Genomic DNA, 26,115 nt, shown 5'->3' with positions numbered 1-26,115 from the left:
CGTAGAACAAGACAAATACAGTGATTCAAGATAATTCTCAGTAATCAAACCCTACCTTTATTTCACCCCAGTTGTCTCCTGTATACCTCCGCTCAGGGCCAGAGGGATCCAACAACGTACATATGCCCTTACGCCAAATAAACTACTAAACTGAACACATTTTGACAAAAATGAGAAAGCCAAGATCCTGCCTGTGCCTTCTAACTCCAAAGGTATCCACATCGGGCCAGAGGGTTCACGGAAATAAGGTTTTTCAGGGGTTTTAAGTAGGGACAATAAATATATTCCCATTTTGAGCCCGCCACCGCCCAGCTCAACAGTGACGTCTGTCCAAAACCGAAAGCAGTGCGAGGGGGTACATAGCAAAATTATTTTATCTACAACCAAGAATGCACACGAGCTGACGCTTCGATGACTGTCTGCAAGGAGGTTATAAAATCCAACCTCCTTGCTGTTTGTCATCTTCATCAGGGCAATACTGCCTGGTCCACAGCGCACTGAATCTAGGTGTTACTGCTAACAATGCAGTCCCAAACGTCATCAAAACATCGGCTCGTGTACGGGTTGTGAATAAAAGAACTTTGCTATACAGTCATTCACCAACGAATAGAGTACGAGGGAGGTTTAATAATGGAGGTTTGATAAAGATTTCCGATGACCGAGGTAACGTTACAGATATTATGGGAGGCTTAAGTTGCACATGTACAAAATGCATATTCAAAATAGATCACATGCTTATTTTAATATCTAAACTTCTGTCAGTATTTCCAGCTGCTGGAGTTGAGTCAGGTGTGAGTTGAATTCATAGCGGTCATCAGGGCTCCGAACACGTCTCGAGTTCCTTAAGGTCGCTGCTGACTAATTTGTTGTAAAGTAAGAAGCAAAACTCGGTTCACTTCCTGGTATGTGAAAAGACAGATAACTGTGTTACTGTCTCTTGATTCATGGGAAAATAGTCTACCGAAACCATGCATGAGCATAGTGTGTATTCGGCTCTGAATTAAACTGGCTGCAATTTTACACTTCACTCCATCTTAGCAGGTGTATAAGACAAAGTTATAACTTCAGAAATGAAATTAGACTTGTGGCTTATAGAAGTATGGATTATCATGTACCTGTGTCTTCAGCATCCTAAGATGATTGGGAGTGGGTCAGGGAAACCACTTTTTGTCTCTAATGAACTTCCAAAGGCTTTGTACAGCCATCTTGAAATCAACTCGGCTACTCTTATAAAATGAGATAATTCTGTCTCAACTAAACACTTGCCTTTACCTTTGTGCTAACTATTAACTCATCCTGCTATGATACAAAAGGCATTAAGTTTTGACTCAACCTCATCACGAAATTTCTAAATTGTCATTTCCAACACTAGAGGTTGGAAATTACCCAGGTTTTAAACAGCACCAGTCTTTTTATACGTTCTTTATACTCTACATCTTCCATTATTTGCACCAGGCAACGCGTCAGAGGTACTGGAGAAGAAAGGTTATCGACATGTCCAATTGAACATTTGTGTAAGCCAAATCTTATGTTGGAGGCTACTAAGGTCCATATTGCTATGAAAGCTAAATAAGCAACTGATATACATTATGTATCTGCTGATAATTCTTTCTTTCACAGAATTATCACCAGTACTACATATCCCAGTACTACCCAGTCTTTCCCCCTGGCGGTTCGCACTGGGAAGACATGGACAGCGGCAACGCCAAGCTTGTTGTGGGGGAAAGCTCACCTCCAGTCCATCACAAGCAAAACAAGGTTTGCACAAAGTCTCTCCAAAGTAGTAGTAGACTGGTTTATTTCACTCAAGGTGGACAAAAACTGTTTGTACAGCTGTTTACATCCAACATTTGCATACATTATTATAAAAGTCACATAATCATACAACATTCTAAAAGGCATTAATAAAAACAATACTAATTGAACATAACCAACATTTTCCGTTGAATAACAAACGAAAATAGACAATTTTTACAGAAAAGCTCGATCAAAGACAAGTCGAATTCAATTTAGGGCACAGGTCAGTTACATGTACAAGGCATTTAAAATATTCAATAAAGATGGGACAGGGCTAGTTAGGTACCGCTTAGTCCCAGTAGGCAGTTTGTACAGTCGGGTATGTCTCAGATTCATGTTGTGTGGCTGGTTGACAGCTGGGGAAAGCCAGGGTGCATATCTACCTGATTTGGTAATCGCACGAGCAAAGTCCTGGCACAGAGTCAGTCTACGTTCAGATAGGCGTTGCAGGTTGAGTGATACCAGGGCGTCGGAGTATGAGTGGAAATTGCTCCCCATCATATAATTCTGCAGGCCCTTTTCTGGATTCTTTCTATACTGTCAGATTGTTTTCTAGTGAGTCCAGCATTCCAGCAGGGTGCGGCGTATTCAAGAGTTGGTCTGATATATCCGCAATACACAATGACTAGGTCAAGCTGAGGGACGCCAGTTCGGCGTAGTTTACTCAGTAAATACAATCGTCTACTGCCATTGGACACCATGACATCAACTTGATCAGACCACCGAAGGTCCGAGCGTATATGCAGGCCCAGTAACTTGGCTTGTGTTACAATTGTTAGTGGCTCTCCTCCAAGGGTGAGAGGGGGCATTTCAGGGGGGGGGGGGGGGGGTTCGCATGAAGCAAAAGTACATAGCTTTACATTTTTTGGGGTTTAGCAACATGGAATTCTGTTCACTCCAAGAGTCCAGGGAGTCAAGGTCAGTCTGAAGGTTTGAAGGGGTTGTCACAGTCCTAAGTTCACCAATGTTAAGGTCATCCACGTATTTCCAGTGAGGGTTATTGGTAGAGGGTTCTGCGTCGTTAATCAGGACTAGGAAAATGAGTGGGCCCAGTAAGGTACCCGTGGCCACACCGGACGTTAAGGTTTCCCAGCCAGACATGCAGTTCTGATACCGAACACGTTGTCTATGATTGGACATAAAACTAACTATCCAGGGTATCAGTGATACTCTTGCACCCATGCTCACAAGTTTGAGGCCAAGGTTATGCAGTCTTTTTATGAAATTGTAGATAAAGCATTCCTCTTTGTATCTAATTTCTAAGGCAAGCTTCCCACCATTGCTTGCATCAACCCAAAGAACAACAAAGACTCTATGCAAAACTTCTTGCAGTCCACAACAGAGTTGCTAGGTGAAGCTGGTTTAAAGTAGATTTTGAAAATGCCTCATCAATGACTCCTCAAACAGTAGAAAGTCCATCATCATTAAAGTCCCATCATTAAATCCTTGGTTTCCTTTCAGTACAAGTATACATGGGCGTTAGTCTATTTCCTACTTTTCTTCAAACACCTTCTTTTGCGTGTTTGACTTGTTCGCCTCAGATGTCTTCAGTTTCTGTGATATATGTCCATCCATCTTCTGTGTGAACTTTTAGGAACGTTTTCTTGCCTGTCTCAATCTGTCTTCTCTTCCACGTCTTTGTGTTTAGAAAGATTTGTCGGTACCGCACGGTGTCTCCAGCCTGGAGTGGTAGTAGGTCTCCCACAATTTTGTCGTAGTACGTCTGTTGCCTCATTTCATCATGGTTTGACCCATATTGTCCTAGACTGCCCCTGACATTCTTGGCCTAAGTGACCTCAGCGTTTTTGGCAGTGTCGCCTCCTTCATCCTGCTGAATAGCATCTGTGTTTGAATTTTTTCGATCTCCTTCGTCGGAGAGCTTCTGAAATCGAGTGCCGGATACAGGTCTGTTCTTGCTATCCTCGTGTTGTCCATTAGACATTACTCGGTGGATGTCCCGGTGAAGATTTCCGTTGAAGAGCTCATTCGTCTGTGAACTTCTCCAGCTCTGTGGTCCTGAACTGTGGTCCTTTGTCTGTCATCACAACATCAGGAAGACCATGCCTGGTAGACTGCATCTTGAGTTTCCTGATGATGGTTACGCCTGATGTGCTTTCATGGTTCTCTATCTAGCTTGAATAGTAGTGTACAGTCTACAGGTATTTGCTGTTATGGAAGATTAACAGTTCTACTTCCACATTCTCCAACGGTGTTACTGCTTCTGTTGTGTTGTATTCTAACACCACTAAATCCGCAGAGTAACATATATCTGTAGTAATACTGCCAGAAATGCAAACTTGACAGACTAACACTGTATTTATAACACTACACGAAAAGCCTCAATAACCTTGCAACCGACGATTACGACGTCAAAAACTTTCCACCCCAAAATTAAACAGACTGACGTCATCATAAGAGGATTGGAACTACGGTGTTCGTTCGCCGGAACAAAGCAACGTAGCTGTGTGCAACTTAACGGCTTAACGTGATTTTTGTATGTTTAGACAAGTTTATATCTTTAGCACTCTGTTCAACCCAAGAAAGTAACAACAGCTGCTTTATAGAGGTAATTAGCGGCAAGATAATTTTGAGAAGTATTATCCTCGTGGAAAACGGTTGCGCCACCACAAAAATACCGCCGGTCTCAATCACGGGCGGTGCTTTAAAATTGCAATATTTTAGTATTACTAGCATGACTAGAGAAGAACTATATCATGTTTAGTAGCAGTGACAAAGGCCATCTACACGTTGATGGAGGTTTGACATCCAGGTCATAAGATACGCCAAATGAGTTACTCAAGCAACTGGATAAACAGTCGTTTCAGACGTGTCGTCAGCATCCGCTGTCTTCCGTTAGTGACTTAATCGAAGATCTGGCTGGTTGAAATGTTAACATGCTAACAATGGGTTTTGAGGGGAAAGAAAGAGATTTTGAGGGGTTGTGGCACAAGTACTATAATTTCTGTGCAAAATATGAGCCAATTCTATTTCTTTTTTTGACCCTGAGCACTATTATTTGATCCTTACAAACATTTGCTTAATGTTATTTGTCCAAGAGACAATACGATCGAAAGGTTCAAGATCTTTTAGGGGGCAAAGACATATACATGTCCTTGAAAAGGGACCCCACAACCAAGTTTAACCCTATTCAGACGGGGTGGAAGGCTTTTGAGGCCCGCGCCAACTTTAATGTCGCATAAGTCGTGAACGGCTTAGTCTATAGAGTCTTGGTGACTTTTCCTAAGATTTAGTTGGCAACAAGTTTATAATTTTTCGTAATGCCATGGCATCGGGTTTCTGACAGGCATATTTTACCAAATTCCCTGATATCGGTTTTAACAGTTGAGTTTTCAGGTTTTACTGCTAAAACACAAATTTTTCCTTACATTGCCAACATCTTATGTAATTTCATGTAACTTTTATAGTTTAATATCAATCAATTATGCTACTTTGATGACGTTTAGGTCAACATCCAAGATGGTGGACCATATCATTAGCTTAGGAATAAACAGTCAATTTTCCCTTCAAATCGTCACTACCTGGCATTTTTTATTCAAAGAACAACCCCTTCAAATAAGCGTTTCTAATCTATTTTCATTATGTTTCATGGTGTTTTGGGTTTATTTGCTGAAAGGGTGTGTTTTTGAAAATTCAAGATGGCGGATCTAAGATTGCTGATAGCTCAAAGATATATGACGTCATTTTTATTAACAATGGAGGACCTGAGTGCGGCCATGGCAGGCAGGATGGAGTGGTCAGCGGTTGTGCATGGACTTGCCCCGTCCCCCCCGGGGGTCGACCGATGATGATGATGATTAACAAAAGTCTTAGCAGGCAATAATGGTTTGTTTTCACCATTTCTGTTAAGAATTTGTCGCATACCTTTGAGGTTTATGAGAATACCCTATTCATACAGTTCCAGTCAATAACGTGAATGACGATATAATTACGTCATATTTCGTAATTATGACTTCAAAGTTGTCATATTACACATATTTCACTTCTAACGTTGGTTAACATGAATTCGCGGGGTACTTAAATTCGCCATTTTTAGAAACGGTGTATTTAAGGGATATGTGCTAGATGCAAAATCAGTTATAACGCCAGCAATGCAAACCGAATAGACTAACGTATTCAGAACACTGGCTGAAAAGCTTCGATAACCATGCATTTGAAGTTGGCGACGTCCAAAACTCTCCGTCCCTTATTGACAGAGTCTGAGGGCTTCGTGGGAGAATCACACTACACGGTTGTTCGCTGGTTTATAAGACAAATGTCACATCCGCTTCCTGCTAAACACAATTATTTACAAGACAACTTATTACAGTCTCTTTTGCTAACCTGCAACTGGATTCTAAGTGTGATCAATCATCAAAACTCCTCTTTGTTGCTACAACCTACGGCAAGTGTATTTTCCCGCCGCCATATTATTACCCAGAATCCTGTTGTCAAGCACACGACAAAGGGTTGTGAGGAACACTTATTTTGTCTAAATGTTGCGTGTGAATGTGGACTGAAGACGATATTTTCCTCAAAGTTTGCTCCTAACACAACAAGGAACACATGGACATAGTAGTATTACCATTGCTACGGCATCCAGCTAAATTTCCATGAATAATGTACACGTTGCCATGGCGGTGGATGTCGAATTTGAGTGACGTTCTACCGACTCAACAAACGGGATGTTACCGAAGGCATGATGTGTGTGGCACGACTGTTTTGTCGTGTATCTATATTTCTTTGGTCACGTTAATATGACCTTGGCAGTCTCTTCAAGTCAAGGTGGGCACAACAGCTGCTGTATAAAAGCTAATTAGCGGCATATATTAATGACGAATCTTCTCTCCCGGAATAATGTTCGCACCTTTCCATGCAAGAGCACTGTCATTCTGCGTGCGGCGGACGGTAGTTTCAAGTTGAAATATTATGGTGTCAGCACGACTAGAGAGAAAATATTACATATATAGCATAAGTGCAAAGTTAATACATGATACTGACAGACTAACAGAAAAAAAGGATGGTTTATTGTTCTGCCAGATTGATTTCAAATAACCATTATCGGAAAAATTGCGATTTTATGTTAACCAACGTTACACCGTTCTCAGGAAATTTGAAATAAGGAGTTTATGAGTTACAGGGGTCCAAAGAGGAGGGCCTCAGACCGTCTCAGGATGACAAAAAAAAGCCCGGTCTGAACAGGGTTAAAGGGAAAATCGGTGAAGCTCTCCAGAAATGACAAGATGAGGGTTTCAGACCCCAGCGTTCTACGGCCTTCCCATAATTCACGAACAGGGCGTCCCTCGACGACCCATAATCTCCAGTACAGGTTCTGTCACTTACGAGTTAGCAGGTTTTCTCGCTAAGATCTTGGGACCACTATTGGGAAAATCTCAGCACCATGTACAGAATATTGCAGTACAGAATAGTGCAGATTCCGTTTACAAAAACATCCATGTAGCGGAATATGAAATCTTCACTTCATATAATGTCCAACCTTTCTGTGGACCACCTATGTGAACTGCAAGACCTTTGCCTATGGTGCAAATACTTCACTTACAAGCAACAGTCTTCCAGCAACTGCATGTCTGTGCTATGGGATCGCCAGTTTCGCCCATTGAGGTAAACCTGTGGATGAAGAAGTTTGAGAACAAAGTCCTCAATGGCACTCCCCCAGTCAACTGGTTCCGCTATGTAGACGAAACTTTGTGTAGGCTGAAAAAAGAGTAGCTGATAACTTGACCATATAAACCAGGTAGATGACAACGTCAGGTTCACACAAAAGTCGAGTCATGACAACATGCTCCCCTTCCTACACACCATCATAGCGAAAGACGGCAAACATAGTTTTGAAGTATACAGTAAACTGACCCACACCACTCAGTATTTGGCCTTTGATTCCCACCACCCATTGTAACACAAACTAGCAGTGATTAAAAATCTCTTCCACCAGACAATATCATTACCTCAGACAAAGCCGAAACAGACGAACAATGTACAGGCACCTTCGTGGGGCCTTAGCCAAGTGTGGCTGCCAAAACTGGACTTTCAACAAAGCTCTGAAACATTCTGACCCAACTGCAATAACATGTAAATTTGACAGACAAGTCGGCCACTAAGAGTAAGGTGCAAAGAACATTGCAGACGGAACGCTGACGGCTTCTCCTCGGCCATCTTCCACAACCTAGAACACAGTCAATCTATAGATCTAGAGCAAAGTACTGCCGCAGAACTTCCGTTTGTGTATCTTTTGACCTGGACGTGCTGTGGTCTTCATTTCTCTTGGCATGTTGCTTGTGATGTAAGGAAGTGGTATTGGTTTTGGCAACCTAGCAGCTTGCTCTGGAACTGCAGGGGCGTTATCGTGAAAATCTTCCAAGGAAAATAACTGAACAAAGGAACGACGGATTTCCATGACATTTAGTATGGAGGTAACGTAGACAGAGATGTACATTTTGAAGTAGTAGTAGTCCACTGTTTTCTGCTGCAGTAGTTGAAACATCCTGCAGCCGCATTCAGTCTTCATTCAGTCCCTTCCGCTTTGTCCGATTCGCTGCGAGCTTCCTTAGCTCCCGGAAGTTTCTTTCTGACCGCAACGGTCCTTGACCTCTTTCCTTCAGGTCTGCCCTCAGTAGCCTCAGTAAGTTTTTGCAGTGTCTTCCTTTTCTGGAACTATATCTGTTGCATCCTATCAGGGCGAAGTCTAAAGCCTGTTGTGTAGGTGTGTCGGTCGGCATTCTCAGAATGTGTCCGAACAAAGACCACCTGGCGTCTTTCACTTTTGTTGACAGCGGGCTTGCGTTACACAGCTTGTACAGTGTTTTATTTGAGATCAGGCTATTTGGCCATCGGTGCCCTGTGATTGTTCGTAGGTGTTTTCTGTGGCATGCGTCTAGCTTGTCTATCGCTGTCTGTGGAGCAGCCCAGCTGTTACAGTTGTAGAGCATGATTGACAACATATTGAAGTGCAATTAGGCTAATTGAGTCTTTATTTTTATGATTAATGAGGAAAATATATATTTACAGTGTTTTCCATTATGGGACTTAAACAATTGTAACTTATGTAGTTTATGGCAGGTGGGACATTATCAGATTCTAGTTATTACCTTCGCCGAGAAGGTTATGCAGAAGGTAGCGTTTGTGGGTGTGTTTGTTTGTGTGTAGTGGACCAGCATAACTCAAGAATGCCTGGATGGATTGTTTTGATATTTGGTATGTTGGTAGGTTTTGATGACACCTGAAAACGATTAGATTTTGGGCCCCCTAGCGGCTTCTTACAGTACTGCAGCGGAACTTCCTGTTTTGATATCTTGTGTTCTGGACATGTTATGGAACTGATTTTTGAGTGGTACATAGATCTTTGGACAGAGAGTAAGTGGTACGAGTTTGGGCCCCCTAGCGTCTTTTTTGGAACTGCAGGAGCAGGTTTTGTGTCTGACTTTGAAAGGGAATAACTCAAGAAGGGCTTGAAGGATGGTAATTAATTTTGGTAAGTAGATAGCTTGAGTGATGATGTACATGATTAGATACTTCTTATGCAAATCAGTATCTAACTTGCATAATTAATGAGGAAAGTTTATACAGCCGCCAAATTCCATGATAGGACTCAGAAACATGTAACATATGTAACTGAGGAAGACAGAAATATTAATTGAAGACCTCATTTGCATATTCAATGAGAAAATACTATAACAAGATGGCCTTGATGGATGGTCATGATTTTTGGTATGTGGATAGCTTGTGTGATGTTTTGCATGATTGGACGATGATTATGCAAATTAGATTCTAATTTGCATAATTCATGAGGCAACTTTAAAAATCCGCTTTGTTCCATGATATGACTATTCAAATTGTAACTGAGGAAGAGAGGACTGTTAATAGATAGAAAATATGCAAATGTTGGCCTAATTTGCATACTTAATGAGTAACTTCTATTATTCCACACTGGCAAATGACGGCAATTTCATACATTTAATACTTTTTTTGTGGCATCGGGAAGTTATGTGAATGTGAACATCGTTGAATCAAATTATGCTAATAAGGGCCTCCTTTGCATAATTGATGATAAAATATTAGCATAACCTTCTTTGTTAAGCTCATAATTTGTTAAGCTCATACTTTGGACATGTAAAATTTTAAGACAATCAACTGGTATGATTTATAATTGATGAGAAACAGAAATGCGTCAGTCATAAAGGTTAAAATCATTTGGCGAAGGTATGAGGTCGTGGAACTCTAGTTCAAATTGTATAGTTCTTCCAAGTGGTAAATGATTGGACTGTCAACATTGTGACCTGTGTGGTTTAGTTAAAGGTTCACATGACCAAGCGTGGATAATGCAAATATGGAAGTCATTTGCAGAATCAGAATATTTTAATGGAGATATGAGGTCTCCGAACTCTTGTTTATCAAGGAATGCCTAATGTTTGCAAAATCACTTTCTGCTGACTGAGTTCTGAGATCTGTAAGATACTAAGGACTGCAGAATGTTCCAAATGCTATAAAGAGTTGTTTTACTGTTTGGTCTGCTTCAACGATTTCCACGTAGTCTTCATTCATGATTTTGTATGGATAGTTTCATACTTTTGTGCTTCTATATAGTAGGGAACTTCTTGGTCACCTTTCACAGCGAAGCCAAAGTAAAACTCTGAAGTTACCAAACCATATGCAAGTTTGTTGCATGGATATCTTTGGCTTTCGTCTCCAACTGCATTTGAGGAGCAATGTTTACAAATCCTTTCTGACACAGATAGTTTCATATATCGCCTTTTTTACTTCCAGGGAGTGAGCATTAATTCTAACGAGTATCTTACTGGTATCTGAGTGCTGCCCAAAGTCATAAAGTTCGAGATATTTTTTCTTCATAATAAACGGTTTTACATTTTCTGTACCATTTTCTGCTTAGCAGTATCAATAGACAAATCATGGAAGACATGAATACACATATCTGAAAGCCTTGTCCTTAATGATTTACACATATGTCTGGGTCACAGGTTGTACTATCAATATACAATAGGCGGGAGTATCCACAGTGATCGTGGATCTCCTTAACTCGCTGTAATAATGTCTATATATGATATACCGGCCTTATCAACAGGAACGGCCTAGATCTTTTATTACCTCATATTCATGTTATTTTGGCAAAATTCCACAAATGTGCCAACACGCCTGGACCTCGCATCATGTCTATAGTTTATATCAGACTGATTGTTTTAGTTATCTAGGGTTTCTTCATTAGTTTACTTCTCATGACAGACCGAATCCTAGGCATAGACTGACGTGAAACAAAAATTGATTTATAATCTCAAGGAGTGGTGTTTACAAGCTAAACAAAAGCAGGTAAAAAGGCATTCCGCGTGTTTCAGGGCAAGCAGAGGCAACTGATTTCTAGATCTCCTCCCCGATATCAATCTCGTCCTTGGTACATCCAATAGATACGACCCAGACGCACGGCGACATATAATAGAATCATGCAGCGAAGATGAAGAGTCAAAGGTCTTGAAGACGGACGAGCTACCAACGATGTGTAACGAAGGGAAATAAATGTTCAAGGATTCATGATTAAATTTCCTTTTCAATGACTCATGGTGGCTTTGCAGTCTATTTGTTCAGAAGTAAGATACAAAAGCAGTTTGTCCAATACGATGTATATTTAGAACACTTTATTATAACAAAAATTAGATAAACAAACCATTAGATGATACTCAGTACCCATTGCATGCCTGAGGCTTCATTGATTGAGCGTGGCTTTGCTTAGGAAATTGGAGAGGAATCAATAACTTACACCCAGAACAATGGAATAAAAGCTTTTCCTGATTGTATTCTATGTCAGAAATCAATACTGGGGATGGCGCCTGTCTTAACTAAATCACTGGAGTGCGTGGGCGCGACGGCGCGGGTTCTCAGGCATATCCGTCTTGTATACTCTATGGTCTCTACCTTATATTTTATACAGCATGTTATTACTCACTATATCCATTCCCTTTCTTCTCATTTCAGCCGGTGAGTTTGTCGTTTGACTTCAAGTTTTACGGGCACTTCATCAGGAACATATCAATTTCAACCAGGGGTGAGTTTTGCATCCTAGCCTTTGAAATAAAGTAAGATAGTGACTGACACTTTGATACGTTGTGCTAACACTGCTTTACAATTGATTTGACACGTTGTGCTAACACTGCTACATCCAAGTAAAAAAAAAGTTTACATTCGCGGTCATATAATAAAAACAGCTACACAAAGCGTAATGATAAACGTACGTTTGCCACAAAAAGTGCACGTTAAAGGGCAATTGCACGTGGCATTAGGGCAATACAGACGTTCACTTTCATTTCATTACATAGTTGGTCTTATTCAGCCCATACCATTACATGATAATATTCAGGGAAGGAAATTTGTTACCGTACCACCATTGCAACTTACATACTTGTTTTAAAATTGTAATTTTCTCGATCAACATTCTAAAACACATGGCTGACCACTTCTTAACCTGACTGCCCAGTGGGGTGCCTGTTGACAGTTCACCATGCAGTTACTCAAACAACTGGATAGATTTGGGAATCGCAGTGGATTGATATAATTTCATCAAATATAAACACTAGCTTCTGTTTTTGATAATTAGCATCTCATTCTGTCAATCATCAGATTCACTTAGCCCTCATCTGACCGACACATTTTAACGACGAATCTGGCCGTATGGGGTTCAAACGGACCCCATTTTGTTTTGCCCCCTAAATATATTTCTGGTGGATTTTTTTGTAATCATTGTATATCTACTGTTTCAAGTAATCTATGGAGCATATTTTGATAATTTTGATGTCAATAATCAATGTTCATTATCATGATCTATGCAGAAAATGAGGAGAACTCTCATTCTGCTTTAAAAATCTACAATACTCTTCCTTATTTCAACAATATTATAGCTTTCAAAAGCATTCTGATAGCATGAGAATGTTACCGAATAAGGAATATTAGATTTTATGTTAAATTAATTATGTATTATCTAATTATGCATCTTAGTCTGTCACCTGGGCACCAACATACTTGCACCCTTGTCAATTTTCATCCTTTTCAATTGGCTATTTTCATGATTTCTGCTTATATATTGTTCAATTAATCTATTAAGAATGTTCTAACATTTATTGAGTGTATAGAATTAGTACATTTACACTAAAATGCTACATTAATTCTGAAAAAGTCGGTATCTTAAAATTGCTGCTTTAATAGCAATGATGACAAATTTCTGTTATTTGGCAGAAATTTCTTTTATATTTGGTAATAAACGATGGACATCAGCGGACAACACGCAGACTTCAGAGTGTAACCCACATCAAAATGGGCCGATCCCGGTTCTCAGAAGTTGTAAGACATGTACACAAACAAACGCATGGAAATACCTTTTTCTCCGACGCAAAATGTTCATATGGCACACATTTACATAGGCCAAACTGACCCCATACGGTCGGATAAGGGTTAGTTATCTTGAAATGCCGAACACAAATGGAAAACATTCCCGTCATTTACCAGAATTTAGCATGAAAGTTCATCTGTGTTGGTAGAATTAATAATTAACTAAGATTAAACTTTTCATCCAACACTGTAAAGAGATTGGGACTTACCCAAATTTTCGAACAGCGGATTAGTGGTCTTGCCTTATTCCAAGGGTACCTCAGAGGCCCTTCGAAGGATCTTCAACAAGTACGGACCACTGCCAGGTTTTTTAGCCAAGTAAAAATCAAAAATGTTTGACCCCTGACCTCCCTCACGAAACCCGCGAAACACCCGGCGGCGCTAACTCCCCTAACTTCCCGGCTTCGCGCGCTACACGCACGCAAAGCTGTTTTGTTCTGGGGAATACCCTATCCCGGTTATAACCGGGTCCAGCACACAAGGCATATTTCTGTATCCCTAATTAAGTCGGGACTGGCAGCTTAAGGGTAACTAAGACGTGTTTTAGACCCACCCGCACACTCAAGAACCTAATGGTGGCACCGAAAGACAAAACACCAAAGGAAAATAGGTGTTGGGTACTTTACCACATCAAGTGTCAAGGTCAAACCAGGGTAGGTCCTTGCAAAGAGACCTACATAGGGGAGACTGAGCGACCTCTTAAAACAAGGTTTCAAGAACACAGGCGCCCCAGCACTGTGAATTCAGAGGTATCGCAACATATTCATAATGAGTCTCCGGGGCACTCCGTATCGTTAGAAGGGGTCAAAATCCTTGATTCGGAACTGGATTTCTTCGCAAGAGGAGTAAAGGAGGCGATCTACATCAGAGCCCACAGACCTACTTTGAATTCTTCGCTTTCACGTGACGTCACAATCGCGTTCGAACGTGAAGTCGGCCATGTTGTATGATAAGCTGTTCGATCTCTGTATGGCTGCGTGTTGCGACGGTGGACCCGTCCGTGAAAGGCAGTTGTTTTATTCAGAAACGGGCTGGAAGTTTGAATAGTTAACTGCGGGCCCAAGGAGTACAGGATACGACCTACTCACCGTTTCTAAAGTAGCCTTGTTTACACAAGCTTTCGGGCGGAGGTTTATGACCACCACCACCCGCCCGAACCCCCCACCACTAGGGGGCGGTATCCGCCGGGCCGGCCCCTAGGAGCGCGATTTTGTCAGGCTATCGGACAACAGTGGTCGGTAGAATCCGGCGATTGTCGTTTAAGCTTTAAATTGCACAATGCTCTGAAGACTCTCTTCCGTCGCTCGATGTATTTGTTCAGAATCAGAAGTGGGGCGTGACTTTGGAGACCCCAAAACTAATGCGCGCGGGCGAAAAAAAAGAGAAAAATCCTGCAAACCAAAATGCTGCTAAACCACAGGACTTCAGAGCTGGTATTGTGAATTGAACCACAGAACACAGTGTATCAAGCAAACAACTAGTCTTCATTTGTAGGAGGTACATGTAGATTGTCTTGTTCATCTTAGCAGGTGAAGTTCAAATGATCAATGTTTAATATATTGTCAAGAACGATCAAAGAAGTACATGTACATCATTAGAAGGTATTTGGCTCAGGACAGTAGATGATGAGAATACTCTCTCATCAAGGGCTCTTTCAACATACATGGCATTGAACTCCATGTTAAGTATTCCATAGTTCACACAAATCTCGCTGTGAGACCTCTATTGCAGACAGAAGTACGCACGTAAAATTAGCCATTCCCGGCGACGGAAAATACAACTGGAAAGGCTTGTGAAGAAATGTACACAATTTTGCCATCGTCCCAAAGTGGAGCCTACGTACTTGGAAGATTTTCCACGTGTCAGAGCAAGCATTAGAATTTATTCAACAGATCCACATTTCGTCGGTTACTGAAAAGAACAAAAGCGGCCAGGCGGTTATCCATAAGAGCCGCAGGGGAAACATCGCACAACGCTGGAAACAATTTGGACATCGTGGCTCGGCGATAGCTCATTATCTTCGTCGAGTACTTGTACTCGGGGAAGATGATGTTTTCGGTTGAAAAATCTGTTGGTTGGGTCTGTATGTAAGTCAGGAGCATAACTCAAGAAAGCTTCAATAAATCTTGATGATTTTTAGTAGATGTGTAGTGGTTGTGCAAAGAAAGGTCAAGTTCGAAAATGGTTCACCTTGCGTTTTTCAACAGTACTGCAGCGGACTTTGCATTTTTGTGTGTTTGTATGTAGGCAAAAAAAGTGACGGAAACGTTGATGGATCTTCATTATTTTTTGCAGGTGTGTAGATGTTGTGGAAACGGGGGTCAAGTTCAAAAATTGTTCCCCTGGTAATTTCCGTCGGTACTGCAGCGGGCTTTGTGTGGATGTGTATTTGTATGTCGCCAGCATATCTCGAGAAGCTGTTGATGGATCCGTATGATATTTAGTGGATGGGTAGGGTTTACAGAAAGGAAGGTCAAGTTCGATAATGGGCCTTCTAGCGGGTACCTAAGGTACTGCAGCGGAGCTTCAAAATTCACGGGCATATTTTCTGAAAGTGCTATGGTCATGATTTTTGTGTGGTAGATAGTTCATGCCACAGAAAGCAAGTTCTGTAAATTTGGGCCCCCTAGCGGCTTGTTTGGAACTGCAGTGGGTGTTTTTGTTTTGACATTCGGACATGAATAACTTGAGAATGGGTCGACAGATCGTCGTGATGTTTGGTATGTAGAGAGCTCAGATGGTGCTTTACATAATCAATGAATAATTATGCAAATCAGTAGCTAATTTGCATAATTAGTTAGGAAAGTTTGTTTACCCACTGCATTTCAAAATTGGACATGGGTGAGTGCCAGGTCATGTAAACAGATAGCCTTGCATAGACGTACATGTAGGACAAATAAATAAACTATTCTCCAAGCAGAGGTGTGGGTCCTGCTGGTTTTTAACGCGTTCAGTTTAGGCATTTTTGTTCAACACGGTTGGCGACATAACGGAAAGGGGACAAGAAATAGAAAGCCTGACAAAAACACCTAAAAACTCGCCAGACCCACTCCTCTGCTTGTAGAGTACACTGCACCAAAACTGCACCACTGCTACATGTAGGTGCGGAAAAGTCACATGTACATGTACTATGTCTTTCACAATGTGTATGATATGGAATAAAGATTTATTCTATTCATTATATTGACTGTACCATTTCATCATCACTTTCAACTTACAACACTGCAATAACGAAACTTTGTGGCCCATATAATATCAACATACTCATATTTTTTCATGACCAGTTATAACATATATCAGCACACTCTACACATATACTAGTCCTGTACCACCAAATGATCTTTAACCCTATCTAGACTGGACTTATTCACCCCATCATAACTTGGGTGATGCATGATCAAATTTGCATGGGGTGATTAGCACGTAAATATTAATCACTCTCCATAATAAGCCTTGATTATTTGTATCTCATTATGTTAATCATGACCTAAGGAACCAATGAATATCCATCAATCCCTGTTTGTTATCTTCCTCAAAAGTTACGAACAAAAAGGCCCACTGCAGTTCTAATTAAGCCGCTAGGGGGCCCAAACTTACATTACCCCAAGAACTAAATTCCACTCAAAAATTCTGACCATAGCACTTGCAAAAAAATTGGACCACATACTTTCAGTGAATTTAAAGACTTTCTTCGTGTATTATGCAAATTTATAATGTCCTGGTTTGCATAATTAAAAGTTATTCATATAAAGCATCATCACACTCCGTCAACTCTGCTTAAGTTATTTCTCTCCAAAGCTAACAACAAAAACGCCCACTGCAGTTCCAAACAAGCTGCTCGGGGGCCCAAACTTACACTACTTTTAAACCCTACCCCAAGAACTGCTACTATCCAAAAATGAACCTGGCGCCTCCAGGAAATTTGACGTCAAACTTTAAAGTTCCGATCTAGGTAACTAGATCGACTATCACTACCTCCCTGCCATCCCATCTGATCCGCCTGAGAAAAAATATCGCATTCATGACCAGTAATAAAGTGCCCTTTTTATTTTGAATGCTCTTTTTGAATTACAATCCCAAATGTTTGAATAACTATCTAGATCGGGGGATAGCTAAAAGTGCCCGCGCCAACTTTCACGTCGTATAACTGCCGAACGACGTGTACTAGGACTATCAAACTTGGTGACTTTTATAGAACATGGTAACAATTTTATAATCATGATATAATTCTGTCACTTTTTGTCTTGCTATGGCTAAGCGTTCCTGACTGGCATTGTTTTACAAATTTCATTAATTTCGGTTTAAACAACGAGGTTTCAAGGTTACCTTGCTTAATCACACTTGTTTGGCTTACCTCATTAACATCCTATGTAATTTAGTGTAACATTTATGATATGCTTATTATCATTTATGCTAATTTGATGACGTCATCGGTCAAAATTCAAGACGGCGAACAATTCCATAAGCGTGGTTAAAATCAGGTAATTGTCACTCGAATATCCTCACCAATTTGTATTTATGTTACAAAAAATATAAATATTGACGGTTTTGGGGTTTTCATTGTATTTTGGGGTTAAATGTTTAAAAAAAATGAAAAATTCAAGATCGCCGATCCAAGATGGTGGACTCCAATTGAAGCCAAACACATATGACGTTATTCTGGTGTTATAGCCGTCATACTTCTCCTCCTCCTCCTGTCAAATCTTCAAAGGGATTCATCTCGGTCGTTCCTGGGCCAAATGAGCTGAAATGCATGTACAAAGAGTACATACCCCCAGGCGTTTTTTTTCTTCATTTTTTCCTTTTATCTCTATATCTTAAAATGATTTGTTGATTTTTTGGGGCCATTTTCAGACCAAAAAAAAACGTACATTTGGGCTTCCGGGTCCGTGGTATTGAAACGAAAGGATCTGAAATTTGGTGTTGCTGCATATGCATTGGATATTTACTCAAAGGACCTTAATGTCATTTTTGGCATACACTACTACAAACCTATTTATTTTGCGATGGTTTAAAATGAATTTAATCATTTTCAGCGTTCCGCGCACGGCATGGCGTTTACGCTAAAGCGGCAGCCAATGGGCGCGCGACATGCAATATAAGCGGTAGCGTGATTAGTTAACTCCGGTACAGCCAATGAGGAAGCGCCTTTCAAATTCACCTTGAATCTCCAAACGGAAGCTGTTTCAGGTTATTCCCTAGACAAAATGGGCACAAAACTTCCACTGAGTACCGCAAATTTCATACCGCGGCCGTGGACAGTTGACAGTGGTGTCAGCCTCTTCAGAGGTTGTGCTGTGGGCACGGTCGATAGTAATTTCTTTGTGTAAAAATCGTTGTTACTCCCCAATGAAGCCAAGATTTTGCGCGGATTTTTTTAGAGAGAGCGGAGCTTAGCTCACCAAAATATACATAATGGTTGAGTGTGGTTGTTGTACTGGCAGACTTTTCCATGCTGTTCCTACAGTAGCCTGAAGTCAATCAAGCCTCCTGTGACCGCTCGCCGCCCTGTAACCGCCTCGCAACCCAAGAGCTTGATGGCTAAGGCCGCTAACTCGAGGGAATCCTCCTTTCTAAATATGGATAATTTATGCAGCCTTCATCAGCCCACAGAGCTGCCTGCCCAGGCCAGACTCAAGTTGCTAAGGATCACTTGCTGTTGCTATCCAGTGATTGACAGCTGCAGATGTCTGATCTGCAGGTGGTAGGAAGAGAGTTTCACAGGCCGTTTCTCTGTACTTTGAACCTTTTTCGGCAGTCAAGTCTTTTCTTGTTGGATTTTCAAACTTGGTTTTTGATGTGGGAGAAACTGCTTGTCTGCCTCTAAAAGAACAGATAAACTAAGGAGGTTTAAAATCCCTTTTAACTGGCTTGGATACATCTCATTTCTCACCCTCCCAACATCTGGATCTCATTTCCCATCCCTTCCTCCCTGTCTGCATGTGGTGCCTGGTGTGACAGCTAACAGACAAGATAACTAGGTGGTTTCTATGGCAATGGGAGCCTAGCTGAAATCCTGCCCTCTGATTGGTGTCACTATTTTTGATAACAGTTCTCCTGGCTTAGAGCTAGTTGAGCACAAACTCCGCGGGGAGGGGAGAGAAACCCCGGACAGCTGGAGTTTTCGTTATACAGACTATTCCTACAGTATTCTTAGATTCCAGTGACTTTTGAACTCGTAGAAGGACACGCAAATTCATCGGGCTTATTCAGCTGCTGCGTAGCTTCGCAGGGCGTTTAACTGAAGTAAGGTTTGAACGTATGCAGTCTTGCGCTAAGGTTAGCTCTTCAAAACGTAAACCAATAGGACGAGCAGCGTGGTTGTGTTTTGCTAAACTGGCGAAGTTTCGATAGTATTAGTCGGTAAAGCTACTTCCATGGAGGTGTAAACACGGTCAAAAATTACGTGCAACGTTTTCATGTGCTGGCGTTTGGCGTACTGTACTCAATGAAAATTGTCACTTAGATTGAGTAAAATAGCTCGAGTCGGGCCTGCGCAGTGTACCTGTATAGATAAAGCGGCCAGCGGCTGTGCAACTGTGAACACTCAAAACTGCGACTAATTTGGCTGAAGATACGAGGCAGGATATAGGAGATTCTTTATACACAACCAGGTATTGATCTCACCTGCTAACGTTTCGGTGTCTATCAGACACCTTCTTCAGAGCTTCTGACTGGAGTACTGCTACTCACCGCTATAAGTAGCCGATGTGGGTGGTACTTTTGCGGTGAGAACACTGTCACAAATATGGCTAAGTTTGTATCCCCCCCTCGTCTCGGTTCATCACCGGTGCAGATTAAAGTAGCCTGAGTGTCATCCTGTTCAGTTCCAGGCTCTGCCTTCATAAAATTCTGTAAAGGCAAAGCCTGGAACTAAACAGGATGACACTCAGGCTAAGATTAGAGCGCTGTAACAAAAGAAAATAGCCAGTCAATCTGGAATCGGTCTCTTTCTGGATAAAACTGTACTATACATTTCGTGACTCGTTTTGACTTATGTAAAAAAAAATGGATACATAGGGTCGAGCCTTGGCTCTACAGGGATACATATTCGAACGGTGCACGTCCTTATCTGAGACACCTTTAAGATGTGCACTTAAATGCATTACTTTAAATTGTATACTGAATTGTCTCTAGTATTTCATTGTTGTATTTCAATGTTATTGTAATGTTAAGTGGTCCGCAACATCAGCTTGGCTGGCTGGTGCACGTGCGTGAAATTGATTGACAGTCCTTTTCCCCGCGGCGCTCGACTGTCTGTACTTTCACGGGACCGACTTCTAGTGTTATATCAAATTCGATTCTTTCGGAACCCAATCAGAACACAACTCGATCTTAGTCGCCTATAAACGAGATTCTGTTATTGGCCTCCGCAAAACTATAATGAGCGTATTCGTGAACATGTTGTAATGAAATTGTCCAGGCGTCTTTTGACCATGGAGAGCAATACGGGATGGGGTAGTGACTGGGGTGATCTTAGATAAGTGCATGTTCGGGCCGTATGGAATTGGACTGGTCCATTTTTCATAGGGGTGCCGCTTGAAAAGTCCTTGAATGAGGGTTTTCTTAAAGAAAAATCCGTTTTGGACTGGTGACACAAAAGCTCGTTTTTGTTTGATGGCAGTTCCTGTGGAAGAGTCTATTTTTGCATAGCGGACGCAAGCTCCATTTTGGACTGGAATGACTCCACAATGATTCACTTTTGGGCATTTTTTTTGCACAGGAGAGAGGTTGGAACCGTCCGTGTGTGTGTCTGTGTTTCCGATTTGTGTAGTCAGCATAACTGAAGAACCTCTGGATGGATTACTATGATATTTGGTATGTGGGTAGGTGTTGACAAGACGAAGGTCAATGTTGATTATGGCCCCCTAGTATGCGACCCTAGTACTGCAGCAGAACTTCTGTTTTTCCGTTTCTATCTTTTGACCTGGATGTGCTATGGTCTTGATTTATTGGTGGCAGATAGCTTGTGGTGTAAAGAAGAAGTTTTGTAGGTTTCGGCTCCTTGGCAGCTTGCTCTGGAACTGCAGGGGTGGTTTTGTCAAAATCTCCAAAGGAAAATAATTGAAGAGAGGAACGACGGATTTCCATGATGATTAGTATGCAAGTAGCTTAGACAAAGATGTTTATAATAAAATGCAAATTATGTAAATCGGGACGTACTTGACATAATCAATGAGGAAAATCTATATTAGCAGTTTTTTCCATTATAGGACTCAAATAGATGTATCGTAAAAATGCATTTTTTGCATGATTAATTTAAAAATGTCATACTTTTTCTTAGTGGTAAATTATTGGACTTAACATTATGACATTTATAAGTTAGTCAAAGTGTAGAATGACCAAGCATAGATTATGCAAAGAAGGAAGTCATTTCCATAATCAAAATACTTCATGGAGATGTGGGGTCTCCGAACTCTTGTTTGTCATTTTCTTCTTCTTCTTCTTCTTCCCTTCCTGTCAAACCTTCAAAGGGATTCATCTCGGTTGTCCCTGGGCCAAATGAGCTGAAATTTTGTATGCACGTAGAGTGAGTACAAACCCCAGGACCCGTGTTCTTCATTTAAAAAAATGCCTTTAACATGATTGTATTGGTTTTTTTTGCCATTTTCAGACCAAAAACGTTTATATTAGCCTCTGCTGCCCTGGTATGAAAACCAACGGACGTGCAATTTAGTAGCGTTGTGCATTGGATATTTACTGAAAGGATCCCAACATTGTTTTCTGCATACACCACTTCAAAATGATTTTTTTTGGAGCTTTTGGGGTGATATTTTGCCACTTCTGTCACTTCCAATAACATAAATAGACAACTGATGGGAGTGCTACATTCCAAAATGGGAGGGCCTGATTGGCCAATTTGGTTAATCAATTTACCTTACATTCCTGGCTTAGGTGCACTAGTATCTATACCAAATACGGTATGAGACTGTCCAGAACATGTACGCACAGGATTTTGGTCACACTTTTAGCATATATCACTTTAAGAATTATGTATCTCAATTTTTGGCATACAGCACTTTAAAATTACTTCTTCGTTCTTTCTAAACCAAAAAGAGTCCATTCAAACATGGGGGTAACGTTGGGTAACATAAATTCGCGGGGTACTTAAATTCGGGATTTTTCGAAAACGGGGTATTTAGGGATATGTGCTAGATGCAACATAAGTAATACCGCTAGAAATGCAAACCTGACAGACTTACGTATTCAGAACACTGTCTGAAAAGCTTCGATAAGCATGGATTATAAGGCGACGAGGTCAAAAACTCTCCGTCCCTTATTGGAACAGTCTGAGGGCTTCGTGGGAGAATTACACAACATGGTTGTCGGCTGGTTTATAAGAAAAATGTCACATCCGCTTCCTGCTAAACACAATTATTTACAAGACAACTTATTACAATCTCTTTTGCTAACCTGCAACTGGATTCTAAGTGTGATTAATCATCAAAACTCCTCTCTGTTGCTACAACCTACGGCACGTGTATTTTCCCGCCGCCATATTGTTAACCAGAATCCTGTTGTCAAGCAGACGACAAAGGTTTGTGAGGAACACTTTTTTGTCTAAATGCTGCGTGTGATAGTGGACTGAGGAAGATATTTTCCTCAAAGTTTGCTCCTAACACAACAAGGAACACATGGACATAGTAGTATTACCATTGCTACGGCATCCAGCTAACTTGCCATGAATAATGTAACGTTACACATTGCCCGATGATGACGATGGGCCGACTTTGAGTGAAGTTCTACCGACTCAACACACGGGTTGTTCCCGAACTGGCCTGATGTGTGCGGTACGGCCGTTTTTTCGTGTATTTTTTTTACTTGGACACGTCTATATCCATAGCACTCTCCTCAAGCCAAGGATGGAACGAATAGCTGCTGTATAAAATGTGATTAGCGGTGAGATATTCAAGACGAATCTTCTCTCCCGAATTAATGTGCCCCCCTGTCCGACAGCCGACTGTCATTCTGCGTGCGGCGGACGGTAGTTTTAAGTTGAAATATTATGGTGTCAACACGACAAGAGACAAAATCTACCATATATATGATTAGTGCAAAGATAGTACATGATACTGACAGAATTATAGAAAAAAAGGATGGTTTATTGTTCTGCTAGATTGATTTCAGTCAACCATTATCGGAAAAATCCCGAGTTTATGTTACCCAAGAACGTTATCACTTCCGAAAATAATTTCATCACGTTGGTAGAACATAGGATATTGAAGTTTTCTTTTTACACAACCAGTCACTTCTTACCTGCTAACGTTCTTGGGTCTGTCAGACTGGGAGGGGGTCAATGTGATAGACAGAGAGGACAACAGACGCATCCGATGGATCAAGGAGGCTCTCTGGATAAGGAAGTCAACACCAGTGATGAACTGGGACGAGGGGGGATACAAGCTTAGCCGCATTTGGGATTGTACTCCAGTCAGAAGCTCTGAAGCAGGTGTCTGATAGGCACCGAAACGGCAGCAGGTAAGAAGTGACTGGTTGTGATTCTAAGATTCTAATGTTTCATTTGTTTACGTTATGTAGTACGTAAAAGACCCCAACACACTTATCGAGAAGAGTAGGGGTGACCCAGTGTGCTCGGCCAAAAACGTGAGCCGTGGCGAAGCCGCATTGCACTACCACTAGCTACTTGAAAAAGCATTGTGCTTCACATCAATTGAGGATGACTGCTTTACCTTTTTAGGATATTTGAATACTGGGCAGTACCCAAGTTTCGTCACGGACACGCAGTATGTAGCCCCACTGTCTGACCCGCGACTGGACTCCAGTTTAGACAAGTATGCATCTGTTAGATACAAGGATAGCGGTAAGTAAACACAACGCCATTCTTATGTTAAGCCATTATCGGTGTTAATAATTGACATAGGACAAAGTTAAAAATTTGTCCAACAGAAATCATCCAATTTGCGACTGTACAACTGCAGCATTCCTCAAAGCTTAAGTGTTTTTTTTTTTTTTTTGTGTTGGAGCAAGGTTTTAGTTCGGTACAACATTCTGTTATCTGTTACAAAAGCATATCAGCCAAATACTGTAGGTCATTTGTCAACGATACATGAGCCTTAATCAAATTCTGTTTTGAAGTTAATGACAGTAAAAACACATGTCTCGATTTCTAGACGTGTTAGGGCTTTCTGAAATGGATCTTCTTTAAACTATTTCAACACGTTTTTCCAGAACAATGTAATGCCTTCTATGCTTCCCCCCCCCCCCCCCAAGTAAATCATGCAACACTTTCGGGGGTTTGGACTTTTATATGTGATTATGCTTTGGAATGGACAATAACTCAACATGATATCTCCAAGTGTCGTCCTTTTTTCCAGGAACATCCTTTACGGTTGAGTGGAACAGATTATACCTAACCAACCAAACCAAGCTCGGACCATTCGTTTTCCAGACAACGCTGATGAAAGATGGTCGCATTGTTTTTGCATATAAAGAAGTAGGTAGTTTCGCTTCATCATAAGGCACAGGCAAATTTTCTCGAGTTCTCCAAAATACGTCATCTTACCTCTTTGATATCGAAAGTGATTGATGTAACTATTGTTAGCGATTTTGTATGTCCTAAAGAAGCATTTTAAACATACATACACGTACATTGCCATGTCCCCACGCTTCTTCTCCAGGCTCCAGCTAGGCTGATTGATGACACCGTGAGGGATGTAAAGGTTGGCGTGTCTGACGCTTACGTCCCGAGTCTGGTGCTTGGTAAGTATTCGTGTTTCAGTGACCAACCAACCAAACAAGCAGTAGAGCATACCAAGGAATATCATAATAGTGACCATGTAAGCTTTACTAAGACAAAACTATAAATGAATACATAATCGTAATTTTTATTCCAATTTATCATTTTAAGCTGTTAGGCCTGTTAATTTGATAATATGGATGACGTCCGCGTGCGCATCAGTTTCCGTCCGCCCCCAGAAATATTCGGCCATACTGTATATCGTGAAAAGCAGCTAAAAAATTAATAAAATAAATGCTGTAAATTAAAAAGGAATAATATTTCGGAAAACGGATACTAATGTCGATAACAAGGTCAAGGGAGAGGTTTTGAAAGAACAAAAATAAAGAACCTATATTTCGGTATACCATACTCCATATGCTTAGTTTTGTTCATCATTCCCGGGCACGTAGATGTCATATGAAGGCAGCTTTTTTGGGGCAAGCTCTTTGTTTATTCGCACGCTCGCGTCAGTTTTGGGTCCCTCGAGGATATCACCCATTTAACCAAATTAACATAGCCTGATATAGACAACTGGTTTTCTAATGTGCACATGTGATAGACATGCTTTAAGGCGAACATTGGTCATCGATACCGCTAAAACAGCCCTGATGTGTAACTTATAGATGTTTCGATGAACGACTTTGTTATCTTATACAGTAATCCTCATCATGAAAGCATAAAATCAAATGTACCATATTGATAAACAAAATTATGCGTAGAATGAATAATTGATGTAAATTTGCTTTATATTCCTTTCAAACAGATGGAGGGGAACCTGTTATTGAATACCACAGGGTCGAGTTAGGCTTGGATAAGGTTCACAGCAACGCCGTTGTCATTCTTGTTCCACAACAAAGTAAGTTATACCCTTGGAATTCTTTCGCAAAGTGGTACGTATACGCAGTTATCTATGATAATGTTGCATTATTTAGCAGTATTTAGCAATTACACAGTATTTAGCAATTACACAGTGATATGTCATTGCTTTGTTTGTTATGATTGTTCCTATTCGTTGTGATAGCAAGGTAGCAAAAGAGGCAACTTGAATATGTATTTGTGTTATAATCCTACAGAACGCTAATAGAAATCGACTGAGACAGAGTTATGGTAGCTAATGATCTTATTTACACTTGTAGCAGCAAGCGCTTTCCTAATATGTCAAACCTTTTGTCAGATAT

General features: G+C 40.9%; 1 protein-coding gene across 3 annotated transcripts in view; it reads left to right on the top strand.

The window, feature by feature from the left end:
- LOC136446731 (plexin domain-containing protein 2-like) overlaps nt 1–26,115 on the top strand; it is a 40,633-nt gene that overhangs the window by 8,653 nt on the left and 5,865 nt on the right. For all 3 annotated transcript variants that reach the window (XM_066445259.1, XM_066445260.1, XM_066445262.1), the window contains exons 3-8: nt 1,621–1,758; nt 11,794–11,863; nt 23,897–24,019; nt 24,534–24,652; nt 24,837–24,918; nt 25,701–25,793. In XM_066445259.1, coding sequence (XP_066301356.1) covers nt 1,621–1,758; nt 11,794–11,863; nt 23,897–24,019; nt 24,534–24,652; nt 24,837–24,918; nt 25,701–25,793 — 625 coding nt within the window. The remainder of the gene's footprint in view (nt 1–1,620; nt 1,759–11,793; nt 11,864–23,896; nt 24,020–24,533; nt 24,653–24,836; nt 24,919–25,700; nt 25,794–26,115) is intronic.

The sequence above is a fragment of the Branchiostoma lanceolatum genome, chromosome 13, assembly GCF_035083965.1.
Source record: "Branchiostoma lanceolatum isolate klBraLanc5 chromosome 13, klBraLanc5.hap2, whole genome shotgun sequence".
NCBI lineage: Eukaryota > Metazoa > Chordata > Leptocardii > Amphioxiformes > Branchiostomatidae > Branchiostoma > Branchiostoma lanceolatum.
This window is presented reverse-complemented; position numbering and strand designations above follow the sequence as displayed.